This window comes from Anomalospiza imberbis, chromosome 3 (assembly GCF_031753505.1).
Source record: "Anomalospiza imberbis isolate Cuckoo-Finch-1a 21T00152 chromosome 3, ASM3175350v1, whole genome shotgun sequence".
Lineage (NCBI taxonomy): Eukaryota > Metazoa > Chordata > Aves > Passeriformes > Viduidae > Anomalospiza > Anomalospiza imberbis.
In genome coordinates, this window is record NC_089683.1 from 92,677,746 (window position 1) to 92,690,436 (window position 12,691).

The window sequence follows — 12,691 nt, forward strand, 5'->3', positions numbered from 1 at the left end:
CTGCTGCTTTTTGCAGCAGCAGCTGCTCAGTGTGAACATGGAGCAGGAGCTTAAGGCCCTGCAGCCACAGATGCCTTACTGGAGTGATGGATACTACATGTCCTGAGCTAGGGCCTTGTTCAGGAAAGAACAGGCTGAAAGACCAGCATAATGCAAGACAGCTGAATGTTTTCTGTAGCAAGCTATCACTTTTTATATTAGCCTTAAATTGAAGTGTTAGGTATTTAGTGTTCTGTCCAGTAGACTTCAGTAAACATGCAAATTAAGCAACTCCAGTTTTCAAATTTCAGAAAAAATGATAGCTGGAGAGAGGTAACCCACTGGTAATGAAGTTGGCCCGAGTACATGTCCTACTTCAAGTGGGGCTTTACCTCCAGCTCTGTATCATTTGCAAAATTTACCAGTGATGGTGAGAAAATGAGTATAGAATTCAAAATAATCACAGTAAAACATTATCACAGTGTCCCTCTGCTCTTGTGGTGAAAAATTCATACTGCCAGCAAGAATCGTATTTTGCATATTTTGGGAGGAGAAAATCCAAAGGAGGTAGAAGATACAGAATAAATCTTCCATTTGTTATTGGGTCTAGCAGAGAGGGAGTTAATTTTCCCCACAGCAGTCCCCACGGCTGTTCTGTGCATTGGCAGCTGTAAAGGTGCCCATAAGACACCAGTGTTTTGGCTGCTGCTGAGCAGCGCTGGCACAGTGTCATTGCTGTCACTCCATCATCTTCTCCTCACCAGGAGGGTGGAGGTGGGCAAAATCTTGGGATGGGACATAACCAGGACAGCTGACCCACTGACCAAAGGGATATTCCATACCATGTGATGCCTGCTGAGATACAGAAGCTAAGGAAAAGGAGGAGGGGCATTTGTTATTTACAGTGTTTATCTTCCAGAGCAACTACAGTGTGCTGAAGCCCTGCCTCCTGGGAAGTGACAAGACATCACTCACTGATGGGAAGTAGATAATAACATCTTTGTTTTTTTCCTTTGCATGTGTGCACTTTTTTTTTTTTTTCCTTTTGCCTTAGTAACCTGCCTTTTGTTGACCTAAAAAGGTTGTTTTCCATCTTATTTTGCTGGGGAGGTGAGTGATAGAGTGCCTTGGTGGGCACGTGACATCCAGCCAAGGTCAACCCACCACAATTTGCTATAGCATTTTAGTCATTTGCAGTGTTACAGGGTAAATGTAAAACCAATGTAGATAAAATAGCACCTTTGACATGAAATTTTGGATTAAGCATGACACTGAAAAATTAGGTAATCAGAGACTGGACCACAAAATGCAACATAAACTGCAGCCAGCCCACGCTTCATGGAGCGTCAGGAAAAAGTCTTCAGTTTCTTACTCTTATGTCACCTCATTCCCACTTCTGTGTACTTGGTGATTCAGTTTGAAACCTTTTTCCTTTAAAGGCTTCAAAATTCCTGTAATGTATGTCAGCTACCAGGTGTCTCCTAAGTCATAGATATTCCTGCAGAGCCCAGCAGAAGCGAAGATATAGTGTGCACTTATTCCTCCGGCACAGTGGGTTTGAGGAATAATGAAACGCTACTCCACATCCCAGTTTTCCAAATCTCACTCTTGGTTGTTAGCAGTTGGGCAAATTCAGTGTCAAAGGCTGCATTTACAATTTTGTCAGAGAGCTTAGAATCTCTTCAGGTTTGGCCTGTGCTGCTGAGTCTAGCAGGAACTAAATAAGCTGGGGTCTTTGTATGGATTTGTTGGTTTTCTTAGCTTTTATAGAGATGGGGTAACTGAGAGACGTTGTAAAAGATTTTATTCTGTTATCAGTATCGATGAAGGGTGAGACATAAGAGATGTAAAACTCAATGCTATTCCATCAGAAGCTAGCCTATTTTCTGGTTACAATACTTTATAAATGTTTTTCAGCCTATTAGCTTTTACTAAACTATGCTGCTATCACTTCTAACACTAATCACCTATATTTTTACACTACAGTCTTATTACAATATATCTTTCAAAGTTCTAACTCTCTAAGATATCTAGTCTTTTTACAAAAATGTATTTTAAAATTTATTAAAACTTATTTCTAGTTCAATCTCTCAACAATGTTATCTCTATTCCTTCCTAAATAAACACACCTTATTTCAGTGTTTATATACAAATATACAAAACTATATGAACTTTCTGTCAAGTTTTAAAAATTCTTTGTAAATCCATTTCTCACATGGATGGTTGTTAGGAATACTTAGATGTGTAAAGATGCAAATAAATGCTTCTATGGGCTCTTTTAAACCCCAACATTTCAGGGACAGTTAGTGACCTTTTTGCAGCTTCAGGCACTTGAATTTTTTTTCTTCTAACCTGCCTCTGTTTGGCAGCAAATGCAGGTGTCCAGCATACAGCTAATCACCAGTTTAAAAGAGGTTTCTGTGGCGCAGCTAATTCCTGCCTGGCAGCTGGGCTGGCGCACAGGGGCTCTAGGAGTTGCCCAGGTGCCCAGCTGTGTGAGGGACTGCTGGCACTAGGATGCTCAGGGACTCGATCTGTAGCTGCTGCTGCAATGAAATCGTCACCTGCCTTCACCCCTCGAGTGTCACACTCTTCATGTAAAAATGCTGTAGGGGGCTGGTGGCAGGGAGATCAGACTTCTCAGGCAGTGTGGTGTCACAGTCACTGGTCACACTGCGTGGCTGAATCGGATCATGTGCGTGGCTGTGCTGGAGCTGACTGTGGCTCCCGGTGGTGCCTGTGGTCCTGGCCCAAGCCTTACCCAGGAGAGAGCAAGCTGGGCAGTGCCAGAATTCTGTGAGAGCAGTGGTAGTGGTTAAAAATCCTGGCTGACACAGGCCATCGTGTTCGCCATACTTTATTTGTTCACGCTGTGAGGAATAGCTTTTCCTCAAGCACATGAACATGCAGAAACACACTCTCCGTGCCTCCAATATGCCTTGAGCTGCAGAGCCTGGAGGTGTTACACTTAATGAGGCATTACAGCAAGTAAATGCCAGTACCAGCAAGAAAAAATATGCCTTTTAAATTTAAAAGATCTGAGTATTTTCCATTTACTGATAGATTGGTACGGGGCAACAAAGTCAATTAATTTCTGAATGAAAACTTGATGTCAGTTAAATATCTCAAAGAGTTCAAGACCTGTCAAAGGTTATACTTAAACAGTTTGTCTCGTTGCCTCCACGGAGCTGTAAATCAGTTTGACCACTTAATACTAAGTAGCCTTCTAACAGAAATCATCGCAGGCAAGCGTGAAGCGCGACCCGGGATGAGGGCGGCGAGCAAACGCTCCGGAGCTTCGCGGCGATCCACCCGGTGTGGGATATGGGTGTGCCTCCGCCGCCGAGAGAGCGGCTGCCCGGAGTTTGTGAGCAGTCTTTAAACACTCCGCGTTTCTCATCCCCCGGGGCGCGCCGGCGAGGGGTCGAGCACAGCGGTAGCCGCCCCTGAGCGGGGGAAGAGGCCGGCGGAAGGCGCTGTCCTCCGCGGACGGGCCGAGCGCTCCCGGGGCTCGCGGCGCGGCGCGGCGCCGGCCCCAGACGATGGCGCTGCAGCCCCGGCCTTGCGGCGCGGCGGCGGCCGGCGGGGGTCGCTGCGGGGCGGGCCGGCGGCGCGGGGCTGCGGTGCGCGGGAGGCGGCGGCGGCGGCGGTGCCGCACAGCCGCTGGTGCCGGTCCCGGCGGGGGCATGAGGCGCGCGGGGCGGGCGGGCGGCGGCGCGGCAGAGCGCGGGTCGGCGCGGCCCTGAGTGGAGCCTCCGCGCCGCGCTGCGCTCCCGCTGAGCGACTATGGCCGGGGGAAGGCGAGGGCTGGTGGCGCCTCAGAACACGTTCCTGGAGAACATCGTGCGAAGGTCTAACGGTAAGGAGGCAGCGGGGGCGAGCTCTCGCCGACCACAAGGAGCCCGCCGCGTCCTCGACGGGGACAGCGCCGGGCAGAGGGCGCAGAACCCCGGCCGCTGCCGGGCGGCTCCGCCGAAGCGGCGCATCCAGGTGCCGGAGCCGGAGCCGGCTGCGCCGCCCGGTTCCTGCCGAGAGCCCCCGGCCCGAGCGGCGGGGCTCGGGCTGCAGGTGCGCCGGCACGGCGAGCGCCCAGCCAGCCCCGGCAGCCGCGCCGTGCCCGCGGCGGGCCGGGATCCGTGCCCCGGGGGCGAGCGGGGGCAGCGCCCGGCCCGGGGCGGGGGGCTCGGGGCGTCCGGCGAGCGGCGGGGGCTCCGGACCCGGAGGAGGTGTGGGGATTCAAGATGGTCCCTGGGCTGGGAGAGCCCGGTGCGGGGGCATCGGGGCATCGGCCAGGGCTGCCTGGCCGAGTTGAAAGGGAAGGTTTGTCATAAGTGAGGAGAGAGTTTGCCATTTTAAGGGCTGAGGGCAGATTTTTTTTCTTTCACTTTTTTTTTTTTTTTTTTTTTTTTTTTTTTTTTTTTTTTTTTTTTTATTCCTCATACACTGTAACCAGGTCTGTCTCTTGGAAAACTGTGGAGTGGAAAATGCCTCGAATTTCACAATTGCATGCAAATATGTATTAATGCTATCCAGATTCTTTCACTTAGGGACGTACCAAAAGCTGCTCCCTCTGTAAGCCGGCGACCATGCAAACATTCATGGATTTGTTTAACCTAGGCATGTACATTTCTTTTAAAGCCCCGAGCCTAGGTTGTGCCGTTTTTAATGCTTCTAGTGACTTCAATGGGGTTACATCAGGGATTAAGAACTTGTAGTATGGTTGAGAATATGAGGATCAAGCTCCTTTTGAAGACGAGTTAATTAATTAAAAACATAGTTTGTTCTGATAAGGCAAAGACTATTAACCCTCTTGATAAGCAGCTAAAAGCTCAAATGATCCCAATAATAATTTTCAAAATTTTTTAATTGGGCAGTATTATTGGAGAACTAGCCTTTGATAAGACCATATTTTCACATAAAATTGTGAGGCTCTTTTTATATGTTATTTCTCTCTGCAACTTTCCTGTAGAAGGGAGGGGGTTGGAGGCTGCATTCCTGAAAAAATTGCTCTCCAGTCTTACAGTGAATCTTGCCCTCTTATTTTTTTTACGTCTTTTAAAATGAATGTTACATGTCATCACATTCAGGCTGCTTCTCTAATCTTCCAACAACAGTTATTGAAGGTTTTTCTCAAAACTGTTTCAACTTTGTAGATTATTTTCTTCATTAAAAACCAATTTCCTCTTTTGGCTTTCAGTGCCAAAGCCTCGATGCAATAAATCAATTGAGGCTTGGAGATAGGGGGAATCATGCTGCAGAAGCTATGCTCTGTTTCTTCCTCTCCCCCCATTATTAAGAAGGTGTCATAACAGAGCGTGGTGCTAGACAGCACAGGTAGAATGGCAGCACTCCATTTCCAAAAGCTCAGCAAGTCCTGAGGGCTGTAATCAATACAAGTTTTTAGGTTAAGCTTGGTAGGAAGCGATGCACAGTTCAGACATACTAGGATAAGCTCAGGGAATTGACTGAGGTTTTGAACCCTATTTCTTCTGTGATGTGCCTTCAAGTTTTTGCTGGACCAAATCCAGCTTTGCTGGAAATGTGGTGCTGTCACATACCAATGTTGGATGAATCAGTTTTTCTAACCTTAGTCTGTTTGAAAAGACAAAGATAGACTCCTTTCTCTCGTGCTGAAGCCAGGCTGTGCTGACCAGCACAGGGGCAGTATGGAAACATGCCTTTTCTCATCTTGTCCTGCCTACTTGGCCATTGAGATGATTTGGGATGCCCACAGGATGAGTGCTTAAATGGGCCCATAAAGCTTGAGGTTTGGCTCCCCTTTCTTGGTTTCATTCAATTGGGTAGTAATGTGACCCACAATGAAGCTGTCTATGCCATTTGGGATGTGCCCAATAAACCTTGGGCTTGTTGTCAAGCTTGTATTTGCTGGCACGTGCAAGCAAATTGAGTAGTGCCAACAGATATTGAGTTGATACAGATATAGGAGTGCTCCTAATTTGTGGAGAATTCCCTTTGAAAGAGAGGAATTTTGTCACTGAATAGAAATAATGTACTAAGTGCTTCACGTGAAGGAACTTGTACATGATATGGGTATCATCAGTCACAGGTGGACTGAGGAAAGAGTGTTTTGGGGCAGGGGGTGTTAACTCAGTGGAAGGGGCTATATGGTGATAACAAAGGAATGGGCATGCAGCCTCTTTTGCAAGCATTGCTCTAAGGACAGCACTAATTACACCGTTATTTTACCAGTAGCTTTAACAGGAATTCTTTGGACAGCTTTTCATGTTAGATGTGGGGCTGGTGAGCTGATGCAAATTCTGTGGCAAAAGGTAGTAGCAGTGGATGCAGACATGCAAGTTCAAGTTTTTTTCCATTAGGGTTAAAATTTGGCTCATGTTTATAGCACACCTTCTGTAGCAAGACTCACCTCCAGCTCCTTTGGTCTGAGTTGTCTGCTTCAGAGTTATTAGGAATGAGAGCTTCTTCACAGGCTGCAAGTCAACTGAGACAGGTTCTCATGCACTGAATACCAGCCGAAAGAGCTGTGCAGGGTTAGAGCTGCAAAGGATTTCCTTCCCACACACTGGAGTAAAGAGAGGATGGGCTGGCTGTAGATAGCACACACAGGAAAGAGCATGCAACATGTCATCTTCCTAGACCTGTGGAGCTTGTCTGGTCCTCCGTGATTTCTTCTCACACAAAGACCTTCTGCTTGAAGTGTGAGCTTAAGGTTTGTCCTTCTTTGAAATGAGGGACACCGTAATTCCAATAATCTTGTATTTAATGATTAAAATCTGTGTTTCTATACTAGCCATGCAGAGCTAGAAAAATAAACGTTGCATGCAGTAGTTGGCTGACAAAAATTTCTTTGAAGCATTGAAATATTTAAAGACCAGAACACCCAGTGGGACAGAAAATGAGCCCATGCTGTAACACAGTGCAGTATATAAAGAATCACTCGCCCCTGATGGGTACTGCTAATGTGATATTAATGTTTTTCTTGGTAATGTAATACATCCACAGTATACAAACACTGTAATAACAGTTATAAACCTGGATCGTGGCCAGGGAACCCAAGTCAACTGGTGCAGCTTATTGTAGAGGATGTGGTTATTTGTGATATTCCAGTGCTTTATCAATATCTGGAGATAAAAATATATTTTATTTATGTAAATGCCATCCAAATTCTTCAGTCCTTCCTTGGTCAGAATTCTCATTGAGATGTGTGATAGTTGTGCATGTATAAGGATGGCAAAAGTAAGTGCTGTGTTTACACGGCTTTGGAATTTCAGTGGAAGTCACAGGTACTTTTCTGATTTATGGACAAAATAAGGAGATTGGAAGAAGGATAAGTTAGAAGGCATAAGGCTTCTGTGAATTTAATTTTCCTTTCACAAAATCCCCTAGGAACACACTAAGGAGACATCAGTTATGGAAGCAAACCTGCATCTTTTGATGAGGAATGCAGAGAGTTCCCTGTAGAGGGAAAGAAAAAGCACCTTCAGACATAGATCTTGAGTATAACAGACATTTGCATGATTTATGGCATTGCTTTCATTGCAGGCTATAAAGTCCCAGTACGATAAACATTTTGCACCCTGGGCATGCTAACCTTGTACCATCATCTGAGACCTAGGAGAGAAATTAACTTTAATGTAAACACTTCCGAAACTGAAAAGACTGTTTTTGTGTTCAGCCAGAGAAAAATGCAAAGGAAACTTAATGGAGAATGAGGAATGAAAACAGCAGACCTTCAGAAACTGCAAGAGGACAGCTTGTATGTTCTGTGTTAAGGACATTTTCCCAGAAGAGAATGAAACAATGGGTTTTATTGCTTCCTAATCTTCCTTCTTTCCCATGTTAGCAACTGTGGAGACATATATTTTCATCCGTGCTTTTCACACAGTTGATCAGTAGGTTGAAATATGTATTTACTATTGACAATCTTTTTTTCTCAGTATCACTGGAATTCAATGTAAAATGTTTTTTTTTATTGCTGGCTTTTACTAGGCCAGAAGTCTAGTTTTGAATGTGTGCCTTTATGCTTTTAGGAATGTACGACCTGATTTGGTTAAAATTACTTTTATAGATAGTAAGGAAAAAAATGTACAGCGCAGAGATGACAGGTAATGTGCTTTAAAATTAATGTTCTGAGAGCTCAAGAAATTCTCCTGTAATAATTCAATGTATCAATCCAGTTTTACATTAAATCCTAGAACAAGATTATAAAACAAATCTTAATGAAACCCATTCATTGGAGAATTGTTAATGCATTTTTGTAATTCAGAGACAAAAGAGAGTGGGGAGTTAGGTCTTGTCTCAAATATTTTTAAGGTTATAATCAGTAAATCAAATGGCTTCTTTAAACTAAAGAAAGACTCATAATTGATGCAACTAAAGTATGCCTTTTCTGGATTAGTATTCAGATCATATGGGATCAGAAAAACAACCCCCCTGACCAGCTGAATGATGAACTCTCACTGCTAAACAGTGCTTTTTTCCTTTAATAACAGTGGTGCAATGTCTGACTCTTACCAAACTGATGAACTTTCTCATTTCTGAAAATCATCTAATTATCTCATTCTAACATCATGAGTGTAAATATTGTGGGATTTGTGGTTTAGTGTTTATTTTTAGGTTTTTTTTGGGGGGAGTTGTGTTGGATTTTTAAAGTTTCTCAATATGGACAGTACTTCAAGGAGAGAAGACAAATCATGCTATCCATAAAATACATATGACACCTTTGGCACAATTTTGGTGCTATTTCAGCTATTCTTTTTCCATTATTTTGCAGTAATATATTTTATTTTTAAAAATATAGATAATTATGGAGATTTTATAGCCACAAGTGTTAGAAGGATGCATAATTTTCAATTTAAACTTTTCTCATGGTAGATGCCTACCATGAAATGTATTCTATAACAATGCAAAGTAAGAATGTTGAGATGGAAAAGGTAGTTTTTTGTCTATTCTGCTGGCTGCAATTAGCATTCATTTTCTGTAATGATTTAAAGTGACTCAGTTGAAGTTGTTGCTTTAGTTAGAGTCACTCTTGTTATTTGCGGAAAGACTGATGATATAAATTTTTTAGTAATTCTTTTCGACTTGCTCTTGCACTTTGCTCTGGTGTACACATGACAGTGTAAGTAATTTTTGGATAAACATGAAATGTCTGTATTTAGGGAATTGTGTTCATGCTGTAGCAACCAAGGAACTTTTAAATCCATTTTGTTTTGGAAATTAAATGAATAGTCATATAAAACTTTTATAAAACAGCCCAAATGAACCTATCAATAGGGGTTTATGTTTTCTGTATTACAGTGAGCTTAAAAAATTTGACCTCAATATTAAGGATGGATGATTTTGTGGCCACTATATCATTATCCTATAGAGAGATCAAGTTGTTCAATGGGATATTTAAGCACTGAAACACTTCCACTGTAGGAATGAATGCAAGGAGATACTGAGTGAACTTGAGTATTTGTGCAACACCACTGGCTTCCACAGGAGGATGTGGGTGGAAGAGCAGAATTATTCCTTATTATTTTTATTTACCATATGAATAGTCTTTCTGTCATTTGAACATGTCTGTACTTGCTCTGACTACAGTTACACCACTTCTGTTAAGATGAAAATGTGGTTGGTCCCTGAAGTGCAAGTCTCAAATCACATGTGTGCAAAGAAAGGATTGAATAAATACTTGAAATTCAGTGTGACTTATTTGAACCGACTTAGGGCCATATTTTGATCTCAGAAGTTACATCTGAACAATGTAACTAATCAGCGTGACTAAGTGCTTCTGGTTTACTTTTTCTTTTTTTTCAAAGCTAATACTAAACATGAGCAAAAATTCATACATACCTGTCCTTTGTTAGCAATTTTGACAGGCCTACTTATACACAATGTTTGATTTCTATGCTCTGGGAAGAAATTAGAAATGAAGCAATCTTTTTTTTCCCCAGTATCCAAATGATGCTGTTTGTTATGCAAAGTCACAAGTTTGTAAATACCACGTGTCCCTTGTCCTTAAGCTGTATGACAATCTTTACTGCTATGACAGTGGCACATGATTTATACCTGCTGCACATTTCTTACACTGGCTGTGACACGGCATCTCTGCTGTTCTGGGCACAGCTCAGGCAGCAGTAGCTGTATCTTCCACTCCTGTTCCACAGGTAGGGTAAGAAACACACGTGATGTGCAGTTCTTTCAGTTCTGCTATAGAAGTGGTTTGTGCTTGGTAATGCTAAAGAACTAGGTTTGCTCCCCTGAAGATCCATGGGAATAGTTTGTAGTTTGAGACAGGATAAAAAAAGACCTGCTAGTTTCAATAACCAGCATGAGGGAGGCTGTGGTCTCAGATGAGGAGGGCAATTCTTGCCTTCTCCTTCGCCTTCTCCTTCGCCTTCCCCTTCCCCTTCCTCTTCCTCCTCCCCTTCCCCTTCTTCTCTCTGTCTCTCTCTCCTCTCTCGTGGGAGAACAAGCAAGTTTAGTGAGGAGCAGGTCTTCCCACCATGCTGAGCCTGGTTCTCCTTTTACTCAGGGGGGAATAAATTTGGAACAAACCTTTTGAGTATTGTATTTGTATGATGAAATGTACTGTGGGAAAACAGATTAATATATTTAAATCCCATTTGTGCACTACACAAACCCAAGCACTATGGGGGATTTGACGGACCCAAATAGGCAAAGTGCAGTGGGCACCGGCCTCTTTTGTTACTGAGGTCTACACTTGAACTGCCTGGGCAGAGGTTTCCCCTCAGCTTCCTCTGTGCAATGAGGGAGCACCTTCAGTGTGGGAGTGTGTCTGGCTGTGCTGTGGGAATATGTTTGGCTGTTGATCTCTGACCTTCTACCACTGTTTCCCAGTGATGCCGACCTGTGCATCACTGGTGGGACAGGGAAGGTAGAACCAGTGTGCTGGCCTCTGGAAAGAGGTGAAGGATCTCATGGATCTTGGCAAGATCCATGTCACAGGAGAGGCTGGGATGTAGTGGGAGAGAATATGTAGCTGTGCAGGGCAATGAATGGTGGGGGGAAATATTTCAGTAACTTGCTCCATGTTCATGCAAGGATGTGACCACTCCTTAGTCAGTTAGTCCTGGTCAGATAAATGTCTGTGAGTGCAGCTTATCTACAGGAATTCTGGCAGCTGATGGGCAGTTTTGGTTAAACAAAGTACTATATGTAACAGTAGGATTCAGTAGATAGAGTAGTTTTGGTAAGATGGCTGCTCTAGACACCTGCGATTGTTACTGTTAAAAGGACCAAGGTTATTTAGAAAGACATTTTCTGATTCTTCTGTGATGGTCTTTTTTCTGAGTGGAGGAAAGTACTGGTTTCAGTGACTGAGTGAAATCCATTCTTACCTTTTGGAAGGAGCTAAAATGTTTTTCTTGTTGCTTTTAAGTGGCCATGTCTACTTTAAAGTGATAACCCAAACTGGATCTGACATTAGAGTGTGTAGATGCTGACGTGGGTATACAGCAGTGAGCAGAGCTAATCTGGAGAAAATGCAGGCTTGAAAATTTGAAGTGATGCACTTCACAAAGTAACCCATGCTGCAGAAGCTTGCCCTGTTCATGCAAGTAATTGTGCTGCCTTTGTAATGCTACAGCTCTTACCTGTGTTTCTGCAGCACATTGTGCTCTGTGCTGCACCTCTGCATATTTCCTTGCCTCCCAATGGTCTTGTTAAGACTGTGCCAAATGCAACACAAGCCAGAAACCCAGGTCTTTTATATGAGCCTGCCCTCTCCAGTTCTAGTTCATGTCTTCTTAGAGTTCATAAGAAGGGCCAGTGACACTTACTGCTTCTTCTTGGGCCAGGCAATACTTCTAACACGGTTGCCATTGTGATAGAAACTGATTTCCAGGTAGGGGAGTTCACCGAGTCCTTTGAAAGAAGTGCTTCAAGTCACTAAATAGTTTTGATACTGCTGCTATTACTATTATGTCCATTTCATCCCTGTATTTGAAGAGAATTTAGCAGTGGATTTCTTCATGGTCTTCCTCTGGCCAACTCCTTTCCTGGTCTTGCTGACCCACTTGTGAGTCCCTGAGAGTCTCTGCTCTGTGATACGAAGAGTTCACTAGAGCATCCCTCATGCTTGTTGTGTAACAAAGACACAGCTGCTTCCTGGTCTCTGGGACCCTGTGTCCCTGCAGATGGAATGACAGTATTTGCCTCAGTGGATATTATTCAGTATTTTCTTATGTTAGCAAAAATTACCAGATTATGAGCTGTCCTCAAGCAGCACATTGTCAAGGATGTCAGCACAATTGAATGTAAGTGATAGCAATGAGGACAGCCCTTCTACTTCTGGGCTGTCTGTCAGAACAAGCTATGCAGTGAAGTTATAAGTGGGAGTCCTTATTTTATGCTGTGTCTTGCCAGCATTCACACAGGCCAAACAGTGTTGTCAGAGACACTTCTGAAGAAATGAGGTGTGTTTGTCAGCTATGTAAAGCCTAGATCAAAGAAAGGTCAAGATGCATGAAGTTGGAATTAGCTAGAAGGGAGAGACACTTATGAAACAACGGGATCATAAAAATCTCTGACTTGTTCTTTGTTTTGATAGTTGTGCAAAATTTTTCCTTTAAAGCTTTATGGGTACATAACAATCTCAGCTTACTTCTAACTCACTACTAAACTCAGCCTGGACTCTCATGAAAGATTGTACCTCTACATGCTAGAGAGGCTCATCCAGTGTTGACTAATAGGGGTGCATAAAATAAAACAGCCAAGTCAT

General features: G+C 43.5%; 1 protein-coding gene across 6 annotated transcripts in view; it reads left to right on the plus strand.

Annotated features, from left to right (window-relative positions):
- Positions 1–3,592: 3,592 nt before the first annotated feature.
- KCNH1 (potassium voltage-gated channel subfamily H member 1) overlaps positions 3,593–12,691 on the plus strand; it is a 176,311-nt gene continuing 167,212 nt past the window's right edge. For 3 of the 6 annotated variants that reach the window (XR_010997606.1, XR_010997605.1, XM_068185777.1), the window contains exon 1: positions 3,596–3,838. Coding sequence is in view for 2 of the 6 variants with exons in the window: in XM_068185777.1 (XP_068041878.1) it covers positions 3,766–3,838 (73 nt within the window). In the remaining 4 variants the exon portion in view is untranslated. Of the gene's footprint in view, positions 3,839–11,547; positions 11,816–12,691 lie in introns of those variants that run through there. The other 3 variants (XM_068185782.1, XR_010997607.1, XM_068185778.1) reach the window with 3 other exon arrangements.